General features: G+C 41.5%; 1 protein-coding gene across 2 annotated transcripts in view; it reads left to right on the forward strand.

Moving 5' to 3' along the window:
• The window catches only part of LOC124159563 (laminin subunit gamma-1), a 390,848-nt gene that overhangs the window by 25,810 nt on the left and 343,925 nt on the right, over window positions 1-21,113 (forward strand). The window contains exon 1 of one of the 2 annotated variants that reach the window (XM_046535457.1): window positions 10,511-11,763. The exons of the other annotated variant lie outside the window; for it this stretch is intronic. Coding sequence (XP_046391413.1) covers window positions 11,548-11,763 — 216 coding nt within the window. The 5' untranslated portion in view covers window positions 10,511-11,547. Of the gene's footprint in view, window positions 1-10,510; window positions 11,764-21,113 lie in introns of those variants that run through there. 2 annotated transcript variants of the gene reach the window in all.

Raw genomic sequence — 21,113 nt, forward strand, 5'->3', positions numbered from 1 at the left:
ACGACGCCTCAGATAATCTTGTTTTTGCGAGAATGGGATTTAGAGACTAATAACGGAATTCGATTCTTAATGTAAATCGGTTGTAATTGACCTAACTAGTGACCGACGATCGACCATTTGCGATGAACTCACTCAAGTGAATGTTAAACGGTGATAGATATCACTGAAACACTGACCGACATGACCCATCACTACTTCTGCCCTCATCATCTTAACACAAGTGCCCCCGAACTCTGACTAATCGATTTTGCCCGAACACTTGTCGCTGCTTTTGCCGTATCAGTGAAGGATTAAGAGTTCTCTTGATACATTTACCACGTAAGTTGTACACATTGTAAGTAATATACGACTCACAGTGCTACTGGGATCGCATAGCCAAGGAATCTACCGTAATCCAAAATAATTCAATCGTGATGCTGGCTTTCATCTGAGCAATACTTTGACACCTATAGACGATAGCATAAAACTCCTAAGGAAAGAACAAGGTTTAAAGGCAAATTACGAACTGCTGCCATTTAAACGACACCTGAACTTAATTGTTGAGTCCGATCTACGGTCAATTCCATTTAGTGTGAACTATGATACGGTGACATAGAAATGCCTGAAAATGGGATGTAAGTCGTATTACGAAACGTCGCATCAGTAGAAATGGAGTCAATAACTTGGTGCAGAGACTGAGAGGGATTCCAAAATGTTAATCACCGGCAGAGACTAAAATCGTATAATATTATGACTCTTTGGCAGGCAAAACTTCCCACATAGTAGTCAGCACGGCTTTCGGAAACGTTAATTTCGCTTAATTAATAATTGGCGTAATTTAAGTGACATCTGGTGTCCCACAAGGAATCGTAATCGGCCCTCTATTGTTCATTATGTAGACAGCTGAATACTGTTTTATTATATGGTCCCCTGGCCGAGGACCATATAATAACACAATATTCGATAGCTTTGTGGCCACTCTTGCCGGGAGAAATTTCACGGTCATTTCGTTACCCACAGATTTCACGCCCATAAAACCCAACCGCTTGATGTCGAGAGAAAAAAATTGACCACAAAGGTTCGAAAACATGTCTCTCCCTCTCTCCTGACTCCTCCAAACTCCTCATCCTTCCCAAACTTCTGAATCTTTATTTCGTTATGATTTTGGGATAAAAAAATTTATTCGAGCATTTACAATGGCCCTCGGAATGGATAGGCAAGTCGGCTATTACAGTCTCTCCGCGTGGAAAAGTTGTCGGAGGCGAATTGGGACGAGGCTTGTGATATTATAATTTTTTTTTCTTCTTTTCTTTGTCCACGGGCAAGCCGTCTCAGATTAGGTCTTCTTTTTCTTGTGCCGAGCGGTCATCTGCATTCGTATGGCGAGCCGCTCCTTTGAGGATTTATAGCGAGTTTATTCGTTTGGGAAGTCGATGAAAGGGCGGAGAGAAGGGTTCTCGATGGCTGGAAGGGGAAAAAAAAGCGTGGAAGGGGTGGGGTTTCCTAACTGTGAGTGGTGGGAGGGAATGAATGAATGAGTGAATGAATGAATCAATGGGTTTTATAGCGTCGCCTCGTCTCGCTGCGGACACGATAATTGCACGTGTGGATATTGGAGAGGAGCGGTGATATGATAATTAGGCGTGGATGAGAGGGGCCGTGAAAATGAAAGTTCCGGTAATTTACGGAAGCAATAGGAGTATGGCAGTGCCTGCTAGCAAAAAATACACCGGTGCACCGAAATGTTCATAATTGATCGAATGCAAACTCTTGCTTTTTATGGTTTCACACTAAGGTGGATTCTTTGAGATTACTTCGTCAATTGCAATAGGATTTGATTCTCTTGGATGTTTTCACCAAATCGTAAAGACAGAGCAAACGCCAGAATGAATGACCACGAGCATATTTTCTTTTAATTGAAAAGTTGAAATGCGGATATATCACATGACCATTAATTTCACAACTAAACAAAAGTTGATGGCTAAATAAGGGTGCTCCAGCGAATATGAGAAATGAAATAGGATATCAGAAATTTTTTGTTTCCGCTCAAATCTGGCGATTTGTGGACGGGTTCGAACATTCACTTGTAAGGGCTGTTTATTATGGCAATTTGTGCTTACATTCGGGAAAAGAGGAAGGGTGCAAGTTATTTGCACCTTGAAGTAAATGTGGGATGAATTTCCTATCAAAAGCAACGCGCTACCTGCGATCCATGTGTAAAAAGCTGAAGGTAAAATGTATATTTTTATTTGAAAAAATAAGCTTGCCCTAAGGTATGCATTTTGTATTATTTTGTCTTATCTGTGATTATCGTTGAATTTCTAAATTATAAAATTATCAACTATCATATTCACTGCCCATGTTTTTCAATAAGACATAATAAGGAGTCCACTTTTCGAAAATTGTCAATCAGTGTTTCAGTAGTCCTGATACTTGAATACCTACATTTATTACTGCTTTCAAATAGAACTATATCCAAGTAATAGCGACATTGTTAGCTTAGTTAACCCTAAATAATCACATCTGCGGAGTGAACCACTAAAAAAGCGACAACTATAGTTTTTAACATATAATGCTCTAACTACATTAAGTGCTATCAACTAAGAGATATTTGATAAATTATGACCAATTTACACAAAAAAACCTCGTTACTATTTTTTCTGAAAGATACATAATATGCTATTATTACATCTGGAACAGACAATTTTGCGAACATTTTAAAACAGTATTTCCACATCTACTTGCATAAGTAGCCGTTTTTCAATTTCATTTAGATTACATTCGATGTTTTCCATATGTTCTTTCTGTTGGGAGTTGATAAAATATTTTAGGTGCCAAGTAAATCATCTAAAAAATATCAAGTAAAAATTTCTGGGCAATGGAAAATTGGATTTAAATCGGGATTTCCTCCGAAATTTAATCCCGTAAACAATCAGCCTATTTAAAACAGGAATTTAATGTTGTCTTTCGAGGTGGTGTTGCCGTAAAATATTTTTAATTCCATTGAACGATTATTTTAATTTTTTAGGCTCTGAATTCTCGATTTGTAACCGTCCATAAATTTAAAAAAGCCATCCATCTACTTCGGAGCTCATCATTATCCTCGACTACGCGCCGAACTTTATAACCAATTAAATTGTTAAGGTGACATTTAAATTCGAGGATTTAGTTTGGGAGATGATGTCTCTGTGGGGTGCATTCGTTAAAGCATCCCCTGCGTCTTCATTGCCTTAGGTTGAATGAACCTCTATATAGCCAATTATTTCCATCTCCAATTTACGATCTCTTTGAAAGCAGTTTTGTGTTCAAAATCACTTTTTCTATGGGGCTGTATGGTGCTGAAATAAATATGCTGTACTATACATTGGTTATTGATTATTAATACTGCCAAATCAATTGATTATAAAATATTTATTGCATTTGTATAGGTGGACGACTGTGATCTATCAGCGATATTTTATATTTCGAGATCTTTTTCTTCATCTTAGATACTTAAAGTTTTAATTCGACGAATATTTCTGTTGGAGAAGTTGGGAAAATAACACCTAATATGCCGGAGTATAGGCTTTGAATTATATCGCTTTATCGACTTACATACCAGTCTATACAGATCTCACAGTCCACCTACTCCACTCTCAGAAAAGCGTTTTTGTCAAACTGACTGGAGATCTTGGGCAATCAACCTGTCGTATCGAATTATTCGGTAAGAAATGGAAATGATTTGGGTATTTTGTATTGAGAACCTCCCTCTAGTTAACTGTCCGCTGTTCGTAATATAAGGCTGTAAGATCGCGCTAATGTAACCAATCAGATCATTTCATTTACACCCCGTCGCATAAATCATGTTGCATATTAAAAACAATATAAGCTAATGAAACATCAATTTTATCGAAACGTTATTGAAGGAGGAAGAGCGTGCCTTGCCTTCACTCGCTCCGTTTGCATTAGTTTTGCTCATCCAAGGGTCAGAGGTCATCTTTGCAATTTGCTGATAGTAATTAACCACGCACAGGAGCAGCTGAAGCCAGTCCGGCCACTCCAAACACGGCAGACTCCCAATATTATCATCACTCGTCTATAACAATCCTAATATTGGTTCGCCGCAGCTCTCCACACAATTCTCCTCTCTGCTAATCTTTTGACACCTATGTTCTTCATCTCTTTCACATCCTTCTTTACCTCTTCCATGTATGTATTTCATTCGCGGTCTTTCTTTTCTATTCTTGCCATCTACTTGATCTTGAGCTTTGAGCCTAGCGCTACGATTGGCCGCGAGTTTGCCCTGTTGCCGTATGCTCTGGACAACTCATTACTTTAAGAATACTTTGCCTGTATTTGCGTCTGTCCAGAGCGTCCGGCAACAGGGTAAACTCGTGGCCAACTAGAGCGCTGGGCTAAAAGTTTCTATAGTTTAAAAATGGTACGTTTTCGACATAGAAATCATTGGTAATTTTGGTTCATACCGGCATCAGCTATCAAGGGTTAAAATTTCGTGACACAATCGTTTATCCACCATGTCGTGGCCGTATAGTCGAACGTGATGTAAAGAAAAGAGTGTGACGCCCAGCATCTGTTTTACCTCCTTCTTCCCCCTCAATGCAGAATCTGAGCGCGGTGCGCCCACAAAAGTTTACACTTAAAAAAATTCAAAGTTGCGTGATTTCCCATATCCTATTTGAATGGAGAGAAATTGTAGATGTCCTTATCAATATGGCTAGATGATCAATTTCTTGATATCACTTTGGTAGTGAGTCGCATCAGTCCATTGTTCATAGCTCATTGGTGAAAATCTCCTAAATTTCTGTACTTTAAAGAGATTCATGCCTAGTATTGCATTTCATGTCACATTTTTAGAGTGTTGCAACGTGCGCGTATAATTCCTGTTTAAGCCACTTTTGAAACCGTTAGTCGTTCGTCAATCATTCAGAGGACTTCGTCTTTGCGTGCCATGGAGCGTAGCTATTCCTCTCGAAGCGCTCCCATATTTCCCCTGGCGAACAATAGACGGTTGAACTCCGTGTGGCTGTTTGAAATGCGGCATCATTGATCGATCTACACTGAACTTGAGGCGTGCGTTGCATCGCTGCTGCATTCTAGTCTATGAGACTCGTACGTGGGTGTGAGTTGTCGAGAAAAACTCAATGGGGCAAGTCGGTCCCTAATGGCGCCAGTCACTTGTTTCCCCTGTCCTTCTGGTGTACGTTATCCAGCGGCTGACCGTGAGTTTACATTGCTCCGCTATGTAGGGTTGTCCAAGTTCCTTTCTGCAACATTTCGCTTTCATTACGAAGTATGATTGCTGAGAGTCCGCGAAAAAATATATTTCGATTGTACTCAGGCGTTGATGTTGTTAATATTTTTCCAATTTTGTTAATTAACATATTTAATCAACTCCCTGCCCCATTGAAGAAAGATCTGAGGTTTTCCCGGCGAATGATGATGTTGAAGTTGTTTCGGGTTTCCCACCGGATGAGGTTCTCCATCTCTGCCGACGTTTCGATGGTCGTGTCGTCGTCCATCGTCATCAGGGCTTCGTCATGTCGTCCGTCGTCATTCAGCCCTGATGGCGATGGACGACACGACCATCGAAACGTCGGCAGAGATGGAGAACCTCATCCGGTGGGAAACCCGAATAACTTCAACGTCCCTACCCATTATCATATCCTAAACTTGCTAAATTGACTAACTCAGATGCAGAAACTGTTCATCATAATCTTTGTAAATCATTAATCCTAAGATTTGACGTTGATCTGGTTTTACGCAGCTCTGCATTTTGTTCTCCTATCTGCTCATTCTATCAAGTCTATTCATTACTACGTATTTATCCTCTTTTACATCCGTAACAACTTATCCTATTTAACTCATTCGGGGCCGTTCGTTGCCCTTCTTCCGTTCCACCTGACCTTCTACGACTGTTTACATCAGGCCATCATGTCTCATACTGTGGCCAACTAAGTTGTCCCGTCTTCTGCTTAAGGTTTTTAGGAGGCTTCTCTTTTCTTCCACTCTGCTTATCACTTCCTCATTGCTTACTCGGTCGATCCATTTCCTCTTCATCATTCTTCGGTATCACCACATTTCGAATGCTTCCACTCTTAATATGAAGAATATTTGGTTAAAATATAAGAAAGTATTCCATATATGTCGATACATCCGTTTCAAACTCGACCGCCTTCTCAACTTATATATATGCCAGTCTATATCGATATGACGATAGACCTCTGAAAATCGTTTTCTTTTTTCTTGAAACGATTTATGTCTTTTGCGTTGAGAACCTCAGTCGAGTTCAATGACCTCTGTTCGCAGTATGAGGCTCTTATGTAACGCACGAGATGAGAATATGTGAGCCCAAAATGGAGGATGGGGGAAATTTAGCCAAGTGGCCCAGGGAGAAATGGAGTCCATGTGCACGCATATCGGCATACTTAAACCGACAGCTCCTCAATTGGAAAAAATAAAATAAGAACAGCAGATGCTCTTACCTAGTGTCATTCATATAGGTACTAATTTCTTGTTCTGGTGAAAAACGAATTCTCATATCTTTCCTTTCATAAAAATAAATATCTGTATCAAAGGAATCGGTACTCACCTTTTCAAATGTACTCGTGCACTTTAAAATCGAAATGTCGACTACGTATTATTCACCATTATTGTTAGTATTATCATTGTTAGTGGATCGAGCTAGAAGTCGTGAGTACAAGGGATAGGGAATTGAATACAGCTAAGAATCGGAAGGAAGTTGATACAGCTCATAATCGTGAGTACGTAATGTGTGAGTGAGTAAAGTAATCGCTGCGCAAAACTCTGTACTGAAATGTTCCAGTATAGGGGCGTAGCCAGGAATTTCGTTCGGGGGGGGGGGGGGGGTGTCCAAAACCAGGGCGGGAATTAAAAAAAAACGGAGTATTAAGTATTATGTTTTAAGCTAATTTTAGCACTTATCATAACCGAAAAAACTTGATTTTTCAAAGAAATATTTTTTAAATTCATAATTTTTCAATTATTTGTTTTGTTTTATGAAGAAAAATTAATGAGTTTTTATATTTCGAGGGGGTCCGTACCGCCTCAACCCCCCACCCCCTGGCTACGCCACTGTACCAGTATCAAGTGTGGCCGACACCGGAAGGTAGTCGTTGATTCCACCTCTAGTCGTATAATCGCCTAATGTGGAACACCTGTGTGCTTTGGCTTGGTCGCCGGCTGACCCTTTTCCTCTCCTCTACGGAATTTCGAATTGCGTCCCAGCATGGACCGTAGGGAAATAATTTGACTCTGTGAGTTGTATTTCCTTTCGTTTCACATGTATTCAGTCGCGCGATCATGAAGTGCAAGAAGAGAATCCGCTCAATAGGCCGTGGATTTCCTAACCTCGTAAGTGAGAATATAAAAAGAAACCCGAAAAAATGGTTGTGTGTTCGGTGGTTCGTCATGTGTCGTTCGAATTCTTATCCTTACAGACGAGGCGATGAAACATGTTACTAATAAATTCAGTTGTATCATAAGAAGAATATTGTTTGCAGCCCAGGCTTTCGAAAGAAAGTTCGTCCTCTAGTCTTTCGCGAAATCAATTGTTGGAATGGAGATGGCGCTGTGCGCTCGACGTCCTCGACGAATTGTTTTAATCGGTTTCGATTAAAAGGAGAGTGTGGTCTGGATTTGGGGGAGGGGAGGGGAAGGGTTGTCATGGAGATTTGAATGGACGTAGCGAGGGGAGGTCGAAATCTCCAAGGCAGCATCGGAGGGGTAGGCAACTACTATCCAAGAGTCGCTCCGATTGAAGAGAGTGGTTAAAATTAAAAGGACACGCTCATCAGCGCCGCTGGGCGGGATTTAGGGGAATAGCACACTACGCATAAATATTCTAGACGGACTGTAATCAACTACACGAACCTGAAAAAACTGTGCTCCGCACAAAACAAACTGGTGCGACGCATGGTAAATGCTCCGTGGTACGTAAGGAACGGAAGTATCCAAAAGGACTTTAAAAAATCCCTCCTCTTGACAAACACCTCACAAACATAAAAGACAAATTCGAAAAATCCCTCACAAACATTATCAACACACTACTACACCACATTTGGAATTACGAACCCAACCCACACTTCAAACATCGCAGATCAAAATACCCAATTCGCTTAGCGCCACTAACACCACAATGAACAACACTTGCGCCTGAACAAAGAAGAACACTACAATACCAAGACGCCCATCAGAGAACAATACAAATCATAAAGCAAAACACTAACACAACAATTATATAATACGCCCTGTTCCAAAACACCGTCAACATAACCAAACAAGACCAACGTGCGATTAGCAGGCACGGCTGAGCATCGCATCAGATGCGCACCAGAGCAGTCCAGTCGTCCTGCGTAATCATAACTCTTCCATTTAAATGACCATTTCAAAACGTGGTTTCGATGAAAATAGCTCGCTGTAAGCCATAGGAAAATCTCCGTTTTTAGTAATTGACGACTCCACATGGCGATAGGTCGGTCGTTTGCAATTGGGATGCGTGATTGAGATCTTTTGTGTGATCGAAGGATGAACGAGAACTTTGGCCGTTCACGACCGAAGTCGTTCGCAGATCATTCGCGATCGAAGTCAGTGTCGGTCGTTCGTGTTCGAGAAAATGCGTCAGCAATTCACGACCAAAGACGGAAATTCTGCATTAAATATGTAGACGCCTCGTACAATCGTGGGTTTTCCAATTATGAGATTTGGAGACTTATAGGGTAGTTCCACCTGTAGTGTATTCATAATATGCAAATTATTTGGTTTTAGAAATCGCAGTTCAGACGAATGGCAATGGTCAATTTTAACCTCGTTTGAAAAAGGCCAGATTGGCGCCCATGCGATTCCACTCCACGTGACGTCACAGGGACCTAATTTCTATGCGAGTAGATAGGAGTTTTACATCGTCTGAGATTACAAATGCATGCATGAGGCACTGAGCTCAGGGAAACATCACTTAATAATCATCCATTAAAATTACCTAAGTTCGGAAAGTTTTCTTCGTTTGATAGGGTATTAATAATCCTTATTTAAGCCAAGCGCTACCTGCTAGCAGCCTGCATCGTACCGGCGTTCATAGCCTCGCCCCAAGGTAACCTCACACGGCGGTAGCGGGAACCAGAATGACGTCACACTGGCTTTTCCCAGCATTCATACTTAGCCGTCGCGTTTGCTCGCGCTTGAAAATTTTCATTTTTGATTTAATCGATCAAAAATAGATATCGTCATAGCGCACGTCACCCTTAACCGGTGACGTGCGCTCTGAGAGACCACACGTCACGGTCTGTTCATTTTGAAAGTATGAATATTTTCAAAATTAACATTTCAAAATATCTATGATTCTCGTTAGCTTCATATTTTTGAATAACATGGTTATCCCACTCTTGAAATTTAGCGTTCCTTTTATTAATTTCTGTAAAATCGCAATTGAATTCGATTAGCGGTCTGTGAGACCGCACGTCACTAAATTAGAAAAATCAATAAAGGCAATGCTGGTGGAAATGATTTAAAAAGTTTGTTAGAGCGTAGGTTTCCGCGGCGATGGTCTGATCTCTGCATTTCTCCAGGGTTTTCTTCCGCGTCAGTTTGTTGGTTGATTGACAACAGTTTCGCTGGCTGTCCTGCCAGCGTCTTCAGGTCGAAGGTGTCGGCTGTTGGTTTCTGCCTCGCTTCTATACTGTAGGGAAACGTTCCTAGAATAGATCAAGAATGATATCGATGGCATGTAATGACATTTAAAAAATAAAATTCATGCAAAAAACAACTCTTTGTTTGCAAATGAATGCTTCTTTTTCAGTTTTATGAACTTTTGGTTTTTTATTTCAGTGTACGAGCAAAAAAATTAATCTTTTTTTGCTCTCCTGAAAAGTTGCTATTTTTGATATACGCGTCGTTAGAACATAGCCATCGATATGGGGAATAAGAGCGCGAGGGAAGTAAACGAGCCAGCTTTGGAGTGATAGGAGTAAATGCAAGGATGCAGTATGGATACCAAATATTAGGATTGCATTGCCGGCCTCCTCCCGACGCGAGGGACAACCCGAAAAAAAAAACCCTCGTCTGAAGAGCCAAGGAGTGTAGCGCAGACAAAGGTCCGAGTAAGCCTGGCCTGATTTACCGCGTCCAAAAAATGCTATGCATTTGTGTATGTAGAGTGGTGTGTTTGTCTTTGGCGAAGAGAGGAGAGGGGGTGAGGAGGGGGGGGTGGGCGAGTGAGGGGGTAGATATGAATGGTCCGCAGACGTGGAGGGGGGAGATAAGAGTCGAGGGGCGCTCCCCCTCCCCCTCTCCGTGGATACGAAGGTCGGGGTGGGTGGTGGGTGGCAGGGAGTGGGGGTTGGATGGATACCCACGCCTTGTCCCGTTCGCTTCCCCTCACGCGAGTTTTATCTCTCTCTCTCTCCTTCCTTCTTCCTCAGAGTGGGGGAGGGGGGGAAGGTCTAGAGGCGGAAACTGGAGGGGAAGAGGCTCAAACATCTCCTCCCCCTCCCCCCCACCCTCCTCCAGACTCCTCACGTCGCTGGCTTAGCCCAGTCGGTGGCGGGACTCGTTGCAAGGAGGTACCGAGACGATCGTTTGGACTGTTTTTCATTCTGGACTGCTCATCTTCCTCTCGCGTAGCAGCTCCCTTGCTCACCGGGAGCGAAGACTTAGCGAGGGAGTTCTTTCTGTTGCGAATGCGTGTGTTGTTGTTGTTCTTTTTGTGTCTGTGAGTGGATTGCTGCTGCTGCATTTATTCCGGTGTGAAATAGGCCAGCTCCTACCTCACATCCCGGCTCATCTTCTACCCTACGCCGTTCAATTATACACGGATATATAACTCTGAAGAAGTTATTGGAAGTTGGAAGGTTGCTCTTTTGTTCCGGTGAGGCTCTCGCATACGCGTCTGAAAGGATTATCTCTCAGAAAAGTCAATTTCGACCATACGTTCCTAGAATTTTTGACTCAAGAACCCGCTGAAGGCATTCGTAAGTTCCACCCGGCAGTTGTGGTCGTTGCCTTGACAGCCGTCTAGCATTCGTCTCCCGCGTCGCCGTGTGCTGTTCGTCAACAATTTGTCGCGTCCATGGTGAAAACTTTTCGGATTGTTTTCTGTATATTCATATAGCTTCCTCGTTCAGCGGGACTATATAAAGGAGAGAGAGAGAGTGTGGCTACTGCTGGTCTAAAAAGTGGCTCTTAAGAGTGCACTCCCGGCGGACGGGACCCGAACCAGTGACCCTCCCATGTGGACGCCACGGGTGGAGTGAACCCGCCGAAGGGGAGACACAACAGCAGCAAGTTATTTGGGAGGCTCTCTCTCCTCGCGTTGCCAAGCAACCGGTCGCCGGGACGACCGCCTCCTTCACGCCTCCTGTTCCTCCGAGGAGATAATAATTCCTGCTCGCGCCTTCAGGGGTGCGCCATTTTAAAATCGCGAGTGCATCCATCCACGCAAGAAACTAATCTGTCGTCGCTGTAACGGAAGAGTACCTCGTTAAAACGGGCGGGACAAAAAAACCGCGTACTTCGCAATTACGAAAGGATCAAAGTAATAGCGCTCATCGTCCCGAAATGTCAAACTTAGCCATGTTTCTGGGTGACCCTTTGAGGAGTTGGCATCGCAGTGGTCCATCGCAGCTCCTTATTCTGCTGCTGCTGCTAGCTTCTTGTTCGCAGTGCGTCCGGGGACAGCTGCAGCCGCCCTCGGCGGACGCCCTCAGGGAACAGCGCGCATCGCAGCTTCGCGAAGGCGGCACTCGCTGCTACGACGACTCGGGCAAGCCACAGGTGAGTCTGCCGCTGCTGTTTTGTTTTTGTTTTGGTCTCCTTGGCCGGCGTGGATGAGGAGAGGTGCTTCTCCTCTCCTGAGGCCGATCACCCCCTCACCCCTCGCCGCCGCTGCCTGCCCTGTCCAAAATTTCCCGAGACCGCCCACCAGAAGATGCGCGATGATTTTTTCTTCTTCATCACGTAGCACCTCGCGGCAGTCAGATGTTTCGCGCCGCTCGCTGCCGCTGAAATAGATATATACTTAACAATTAAGATGGGACTAGACGAGTTTAGTCCTCTCAATTGTTTCCAATTATTGTATATTGCCGCTTTTGTGTCATGGATCCGATGCAATTGTTGAATATTGCCAGGTGGATTTGGTTAAAGCGTTGATTATTGTCGGCGTTTCTCAATTGGTTACACCGGATTGTTGAGCATTCTCATGTCCCATTGATTAAAAGCAGTTATTTCACATGAATTCAACTTCTAATTAAACTCTACTAAACAGCAACTGGTTGGAGGCGTATTTCGGGAGAAGCATTTTTGCCCAAATTCGTATTAATTTGTGAGGTTAGGTTTGGGTATTTTTGCAAATTTTGTCAATTTTTACTGTTGATATTCTGAAGTTTATCTCGTATTCCATTTTTATTTCAGATTTAGTTGTAAGCGAATGTTAAATGTTTCATTTTTGCCAATAGTTTGCTTAATAAGCTATTATTAAATTTAGCCCCAATATTTCCGTATATTTGATTTACGCTTAGAATGCCTTATATAATCCTAATCCTAATCTTACCCTTATCACTTTAAAGTCAAACTTAAGGGGAGATAGTTACTTATGGGTGGTATTATTACAGTTATGAAACCTGTGGCGTAGATTTTCCGCGAAAGTTTCTTTTGTGGTAAGTGAACTGGCAAATATTGAGTCACGAAGTCACGTGCACGCGGTGCGCCTTTTAAGAGTGAAACCAAACGTCCCTTGCTCGCCCTGATGAGGTCACTTCGGTAAACAGGACTCTCTTTGTTCAATCTTTGATCAAACTTTCCTTCTCATCGTGGCGTTTATCTTTGGTAGTTCCGCTTTTATCTCAGTCTTTCGTATCCGCTCCAATCGGATGTGGCCCACGCGCGCAGAATGGATCCGCTGCAGAGTGCGGCCCGCTTGCACATCAATGGTTCTAATGCGGGGACACACATCGGAGAGCTTAATGACGGCAAAATAATATTTTTCCCCTATCTTTTATAATGAAAACTAATGCTATAAGTAACGAATGTATAAAATAAGTATTTAAAAATCATAATATACTAATTCATTAATGTTTTTTTCGATAACGTCGCCTAAACACCAGTGAAAAGTCTGGAAGTTACCATTAGAATTATAAAAGTTTCCAGTTTTGAACGCAACATAAATTAAGTAATGCCCGCCGTTTGCATTCAACGATACAGGACCAATATGTCTACTTCGTGGTGAATACTTCAGGTCTTCCGGGCGAATGACTTGGATAATTCTTCTCGGGTATTACACCGGCTCATTTGCTCCATGTTGGCCAACATAGAACATCTCACCCGGAATAATACCCCAGGAGAATTCATCCTCATACTTGGTGATATTTTTGGGGTTGAAACTGCATGAATACATATATGTTAAAAAATTGGGGTGTATTTTTTTCGGAAACTCGTGCGAAGGCTTGTGCGGTGGGGAAACGATGATTCTGCTCCATTCTTCCTGGTGTTCACCGCGTTGATATTGCTGGCGACAACACCTCGACCTGAAGACGCCCATCCATTCGATCATGGGTGAAACTGTTGTCGACAGCATCATTAACGCGGAGGATACCCGGAAGAGTGCATGAGAATCCATTGTTTTTTTTCTCAAACTCTGCTACTAATTGAACTTGTCGTAATGACTGCTCTAATTCTTCTCTTATTGAAAACCAAAAGTAAAATCCTTGGATTTGTTTGACGCTGCTCTCCACAGTTTTCCTGTCGGCCAATCTTCTATTTCCTACATATTTATTCTGCTTTACATTCTTAATCGCCTGCTCTAAGCATGTAATCCCTAACCTAACTCCACCATTCTCCCCTTCTACCTGTCATTCAAAGATAATTTACATTTCTCTCACGATGCAGCCGATTGCATTGGCTACTATTCTACCAAAGGCTTTCAAAAGACTTCTCCTCTACTCTTATATCCTTTTGAACTTCCGCATTACTGACAGATCCATCCATTTGATCTTCATCATTCTCCAGTAACACCACATTTTGTTAGCTTTCAAGCTTTTTAATTATTACACATTGCTGCAAGTAGACTATTGCCTGGTGACAGCATTAGATGTATACACATGAATAACAAATGTACCGATCTAATACAAAGTTTAGAAACTGAAAAGACACCCATGGAGAAAATAATACTTTAATTCTAATCTCATCCCACTAAGAATTTAACATTGTCCCAATAAACCAATTTCAAACAATCCATAAAATACATTAAGTCTAATATAATGCAATTAACAAATGAACATTGATCCAATTAACCCAATTTCACACTCTCCTTTTTAAACCACCATGTAATTAACCAATAATTGATGAGCACTTCTTCTTAAAAAATTTCGCATTTGCAGGGAAGATCTTAAAAATAACTGCAGATAGGACGTTCCTCTCCTTTATTACTCTACTTTAGAATGTATTACAACATGAAAGCTCTCAGTGACCAGGGTCATGTTAAAAATTGGGGAATCACGATGCTTGGTTTGCAGAGCCTCCTTTCATCTCTATGGTGTTGAGCCCCCTGACGTCCCCTCTCACCGAGTCTTCGTAACTGTCCACGCAACATAAACCCCATTCTATAGACCCCATTTTGTATTAAAAAGGAATTTTCCTCATAGTGTCCGACCAATAAAATTATGTTTATTTTGACCTTGAGATCGCAAATTTGTGGAGAAACGTTCAACGTAGCAATTAATGAAATCCTCACTGCCGTGTAGGACTTTAGTGTTAAGAGCATAGCTTCAGCTAAGAAACTAACTCAATTTAGGCTGTGGAAAAAAATGGAGGAATGGTGAAATAAAAATGGACATTGCAGATATCAAATTTTGAGATTGTGGTGATAATTTTAAGTAATCTACGATGATAAGATGGGGAATTCGGCGCCCAAGCCGATTGAACGAGACCGAGGAAATACAATTATGAATATAATGAAAATGCTTTTCGTTTGGTCGAGTGAAATAATTCCCGAAGGCAGCACTATTGAGCGGGCAAGGAAAGGGATTTTAAATGGAAAAGTATAGTTGTCCCTTTATTAACACTATAAATATGATTCTGAAAGGTGTCGTGTTAAGCGTATTACGTTTTATGGGATAGTTTTATTTCAGGCAGCGTAATTTACACTTGATGTGCTGACTTTTCTGGGGGGTATTATTCATGGACATCAACATCCACTGCTGATATGTCACAGTGATCAAAAACCCAAGTGGCTATTATTTATTGTCGATACAGTTACTTCATGAATACATAGAAAAGTGTTCTTCTTTGCTTTTCCATGCATCCATAAAGAGGTGACGTGAGAATCTCGGAAAGTTCCTTCGTTGAGGCGTAGCAGGAAGACTGCTTGAAGAAATAGAGAGCAATCTTGGAGAATCAGTCGTGGTAAAGATGAAACTGTTTTTGGTGGGGGATACCTGTAATGGGTAGTAAATGACTATCAAGCGATTGAAATGCGAAAAACAAAAGGGTTTTGAAAATATAGAGGAATAAAAATAATGTTGGCAAAAGAAGACGCCAGCACTCATTCACCTAGAAGATCGCATCGGAGAACAAATTTCTGCGGAGGTGTCTTCCACGCACGTTGTCAGGTTTCCGACGACTCCTCTTCACTCCTCCATCGTGCGATAAAATTTCATTCGCGTCTTCGCCTTTCCTGCCCATTTATATTAAAAACCATTCCCATCCGTTGTTAACTTAAATGTGCGGCATTGAGGAATCACTTCATACTAAGTGTAACTTTTTTCGCCGCGCCTAGGGTGCAACCATAAAATTCATATTACTAAGCAATAACAATATTTATGGGTACAACGCATAGAAGGCCCATTCCATTGAATCTTCATGAAATATGCTACCTGGGACGCTTATAATCGGTTCTCAAAAGTGTGCGCTATGTATCGATGATCAGCATTTTTACTCGCGAGGAATAGCACTGAAAAACTATGAATTCCATATATTTCGTGTTCGCGATTATAAATTTCAATTCATCATCACTGGTTCCCAATGGCGGATCTAGGATTTATTTCTTAGGAGGGGGAGCAGTTACAAACAGTCTTATCATTCTTGGATTAAAAACTACATGCAACAATCACTCAACAGAATATACTCGTTCGGAATATACGTTCCTATAAGATTAGTTTGACGCAGCTCTCCACTCAGTTCTCCTACCAACTAATATGTTCACACCTACGTATTTCTTCTCTTCACATCCTCCTTTACTTGTTCCATTTATTTTGTTCGAGGTCTTCCTTTTCCGTTCTCGCCTTCCACCTGTCCTTCGACGATTGTCTTCATCAGGCCATCATGCCTCAAAATATGGCCTATATGCTTGCTCAGTCTTCTTCTCAAAGTTTTCATGAGGCCTCTCTTCTCTCCTACTCTTCTCAGGACCTCCTCATTTATAATTTTCTCATTATCATTCTTCGGTAGCAGCACTTTTCGAATGCCTCCACCCTCTTCTATCTCACTTCCATGAGAATCATATTAAAAAAAAACCGATTAGCAGCCCAAATTGGAATTTATCCCTCGGTGATCGCCCCTCCGTTGTCTTCGCAAATGGCGACTGCGTAAGAAATCCATTCACTATTTTTCTCTCTTGTGTTTTTTCTTTTTCCATTGGATTGCCGTATTTTCCATCATCACTTTCTCTGTCTTGGGGGCGACCGGTGTGAAACGCATGACATTATGGGTGGAGGGTAAGGTGGGGAGAGGCTGGCAGTTTGGATTTCGCTTTTCGTGATTAACGGCTGCCACGTTCGGCTAATTTTAATATCTATATCCCTATTACAACGGTTCTTGTACACCTTTTGTGTTTCTATCGCATAAATTCTGGCGAAATGAATGGATTAGATTTTAGTCTATCCCACACAAACTTTTGGTTGACGAAAATATTTACCTTGCATTTAATGATACTAAAAATTATTACTTCGAAGAAACCATGCAGAATGGAACTTTGATTATATACTTAGGGAAGTACCTTTAGGTAACCTATGTAATGGCTGCTATTATTTACAAAAAAAAGGTATGCTCGCAAATAGACACAATGGGGAACAGTGTTTGAAAGCGCAGTTCATTAATATGTTTATTGGTATAAATATTAATAATTTTCATGATTGAGGTACGGTTTTCAGACTTGGATCCGGTGACATATTATACATTTTGGACCTTATGAACAAGTAAAATCGTTTATTTATCACAAAATTAGGTTCAGGTAAGGAAATGAGGGATCTCTGTAGGTTGGAGAAGGATTGCTCTGTATTTACTTCATGTACCAATCGTCATCACAAGAGGCACTTAATGTTCGCTAATAGCTATTTTAAGTATAGTTTTTTCGACAATATTCATACACATACTTATAATAAAACGTTAACTCTTCAACCGATTGGCGAGATGCATTGTAAGTTCGATTTATTAAAATAAAATACGATTGCACTTTCCCACCGTTATTTAAACTGAGACGTCTCTGGACTCACAATGCCTTCATCTGCTGCAAGGCGTCGTAGTTCATGAGAACATCACATTTACACATTTCGAGGAAGAGGTGGGGTAGGATTTGGCAAGTTTGAAGAATGCGTGGAAAACGGAAGAATACAAAGATGGTGAGAAAACTGTAATGTCGGGCGTTTTTTTTTGTTGCTCCGAATCCCCTTTATTTTCTCAAAGATGCAGTTTATTTCTGCCACACTACTTCGAGCCACTTCTCCTCTCTCCTCAACAATTCCCCCTCTCCTCCTATCACCTACTCACCCATCAATGTCAATAATTAAACATCAAATGTTACAAAACAAATGACTTACGGAAAAAAAACTCCCCCTCCTGCTATGCACTGGTTTTTCCACATTGTCTTAGTTTCCCAATTCCCATTTCCCAATCGTGCATCTCTTTCCCACCCCTTCTTCAAAATCGCCAAATCTTCCCCCACCTCCTCCTCAAATGGATAAATGTGATTTTCTCGTGTACTGCGATATCTTTTTCCAAATGGTGGCTCTTTGGGCCGATACGCGTCGTACGAATCCAAATAATTGTGGAAATGTGTAATTTTAGTTTATTTTTATACGTGCAAAGTATGCTAATAGGCTTTGATTGACAGTTCCCCTTCACTCAACATCACAGACACGTAAACACAAATCGTTTGATTGAAATTTTGACGTTTCGCCATTCGCGAAAATTCGGTCCCTCTTAGTCATGAATGGATTGATGGAAATCCTTTCTAAAAACCTCAATCACGCGATCATTTTTTCCGTCCCTCAGAGTGATGGCTCCCGCGATAGTTTTTATAAATAAGACCAAATGAGCGATCGCTCGACTCATCATTTTCTGAATCACACGGTCATCTCCGTATTTACAACTTTCATTCCATTAAAAGGCAAACGTGGCGTTACAACAGCTATTGGCGCTCATGCGATCCGATTGGCTGAAAGGTGCCTAGTGCCAACGTTGACAGCACCGACGAAAAACAGTGCACGACGTACCTAGTGATGGAGAAAGGGATGGGAATAATTAATGCGTGAAACGGCCATTATTTCCGCCATCATTGGAGTGATCGCTGGAGCTATGGCTGGAAAGGGACGGAAAATGTGGTGGCGTGATTCAGACATGAAATTGTGGCCTTGCTCTGCAGCTCCGTTCCGTGCGTTCACGCGCGTCACGATCACTCGTGAACTCGAGGACACGCGCCGCCGTGGATGGTTCGGCTGGTCACTGTCCGTGACGTAGTGACTGGGTTAGGGATACGCCCGGATCCCGTTCATTCTTAAAATGGAAGTTCACTTGGCCCACCCACTCACCTTTGGACGCGTTTTACTCGCTTCGTGCAGTGGAGTGACGCAAGGAACTTCAGCGGTATTTAAGAGATGACGTTTTCATGACGCGACTGCGAATTCGGTGGCATCATAGTGCGTTTAAGACTAATATAATCGAGTGATAGTTTTACGTATAGTGTGTGGGGGCATTTAAGAAAGTAAAGGCAATGGAAAGTTCAAAATTATTTAAAGATGCGACCAGCTTCGAAAAAAAGCATAGTCATCATGAACTTATTGTATATATGTATAATGTATCTGTATTGTCGGAGTCATAAGTCAGGTCGTATCAATAATTCATCATAGTTCAGAAAGGAAAAGCAATGGCAAGTTCCACGACTATTCAATGATGCGACCGGTTTTGATAAAAAGGTATCATCATCGTGAACTTATTGTAGATATCATATACGTACAGTTAGAGTTATCAGTCTGGACGTTCCAATAAGCCATCGTGGAACTTGCCATTGCTTTTCCTCTCTGAACTATTAGAATGAGTTCGCCGTGTCTCACCTGCCTCCATTTAATTTAGAGGAATGGAATCAATGTATGAGAACTTGCGTGTAGAGAATGCTTCTCCACGGAAATGAGGCATGGAGAATTAATTCTGCGGAGAAATCAAAAGTGGAGGCTTCAGTTATGTGGTGCTATTGAGGATGTCGCGAAAAGAGTGGGGCAGAAAAGGAGCCGTGATAACCTTGATAGGTAGACGTGAATAACGTATCTACCACATCTTCTTACATGATGACCTGATGAAGATAATCGTCGAGGGGCAAGTGGATGGATGGTAAGAAAGGAAAAGGAAGACCTCGAATGAAATATATGTAACAAGTAAAGACAGATGTGAAAGAGAAGAAATACGTAGATGTGAAAAGATTAGCTGATAGGAGAACTGAGTGGAGAGCTGCGTCAAACCAATTTTAGCATTGTTGACCTGTGGTGATGATGTTACCGAATTGTAACAGATAGTCGATTCAGGATCCAAAATTATTACTAGTGATCAATTCATAGCCAAAAACATATTAATTACCATTATCAAAAACTGTTTCGAGAAATTTTTTGTAACATTAGTTAATTTTACGAAAAATTAATTTTTGGGTGGTAAGTATGCATGTGTAGATATACAGAGTGTTAGTCATTGCAGTAATATTTTACCAATTACATTAGGGCGCCGGAAATATTGACGATTTCTTGACGCAGATAGCCACTGATGTTGAATTCTTCCTCCGTAAGGGATTCGAAATGCAGCCGATAATTCAGGTATTGTATTTTAACTATCCCTACCACTAACTACTTGTGAGTAATACTTCCCTCGATGACATGATTTTTGCCAAAATGCGATCACTTTAAAGGTTGTAATTGAAAACATTCTGCTTGGTAGTATTTGAGTCTAATCAATTCTCTTCCATACTTTTCCTCTCATTTATACTTGGGCATTTTCATTGGTCACCAATAGGTATTCGATTTTGGTTCGAGTTTTTTTTTTACATGTTCTATCTACAATAAGGCATCCTGTTTTGGAAATATTCGACTATGGCGTTCAAATACTTCATAGGAGTACGTAAATTTATATTAGCAGTCGAATTTTTCCTTCCACAGTTGAGTTTTAGATTATTACGATTCCGGTCAAAATTATTCTAGCGATCCAATTTGGTGCAGAGTAACAGTTTGTGAGAGCTTGTAGGGAAAGTCACTTGAACTTTCTTCAGTTTACTTACTCGTTATCTTACTATCTTCATCGTCATCATTGGACCACAATCCTAAGATCGGGTTGACGCAGCTCTCCTCTCAATTCTCCCGTCGTCTTATATTTTATTACCTCATGACATGAGTCTTCTTCTTTGCACCCGTCATTACCTGCTCCATGTATTTCATCCGAAGCCTACCTGTGCTGTTATTCCCCTCCACCTTTCCTTCAACGATAATTTTCATTGCTCCATCTTGCGTTATCATGTGATAGATTTAAATTCCCCGTCTCCTACCCAAGGTTTTAAAAATACTTCTCTTTTCTCCTGCACTTCATAGAATTTCCGCATCATTCTTACGATCTATTTATTCATTTGAATCTCATCATTCCTCTGTGTTGCTCCTCATTTGTTGACTTTGTGGAAATATTGATGAGTACTTAGTATCGTGGAATGCTAAGTTCTTCGCTTGCTCGAGGATGGTGCGCACCTAAGAATTTCAGGACGCATCTGCGGCCTCCCTAATTCGCACATATCGACTCATCGCTATGGAAGACGATCGATATATCGTCGGAAGTAAGTACTTTGTGCGCGGACGTTGGCGCAGTAGTCCAGCTATGTCTCGATGGCC

Source organism: Ischnura elegans, chromosome 5 (assembly GCF_921293095.1).
Source record: "Ischnura elegans chromosome 5, ioIscEleg1.1, whole genome shotgun sequence".
Classification (NCBI taxonomy): Eukaryota; Metazoa; Arthropoda; class Insecta; order Odonata; family Coenagrionidae; genus Ischnura; species Ischnura elegans.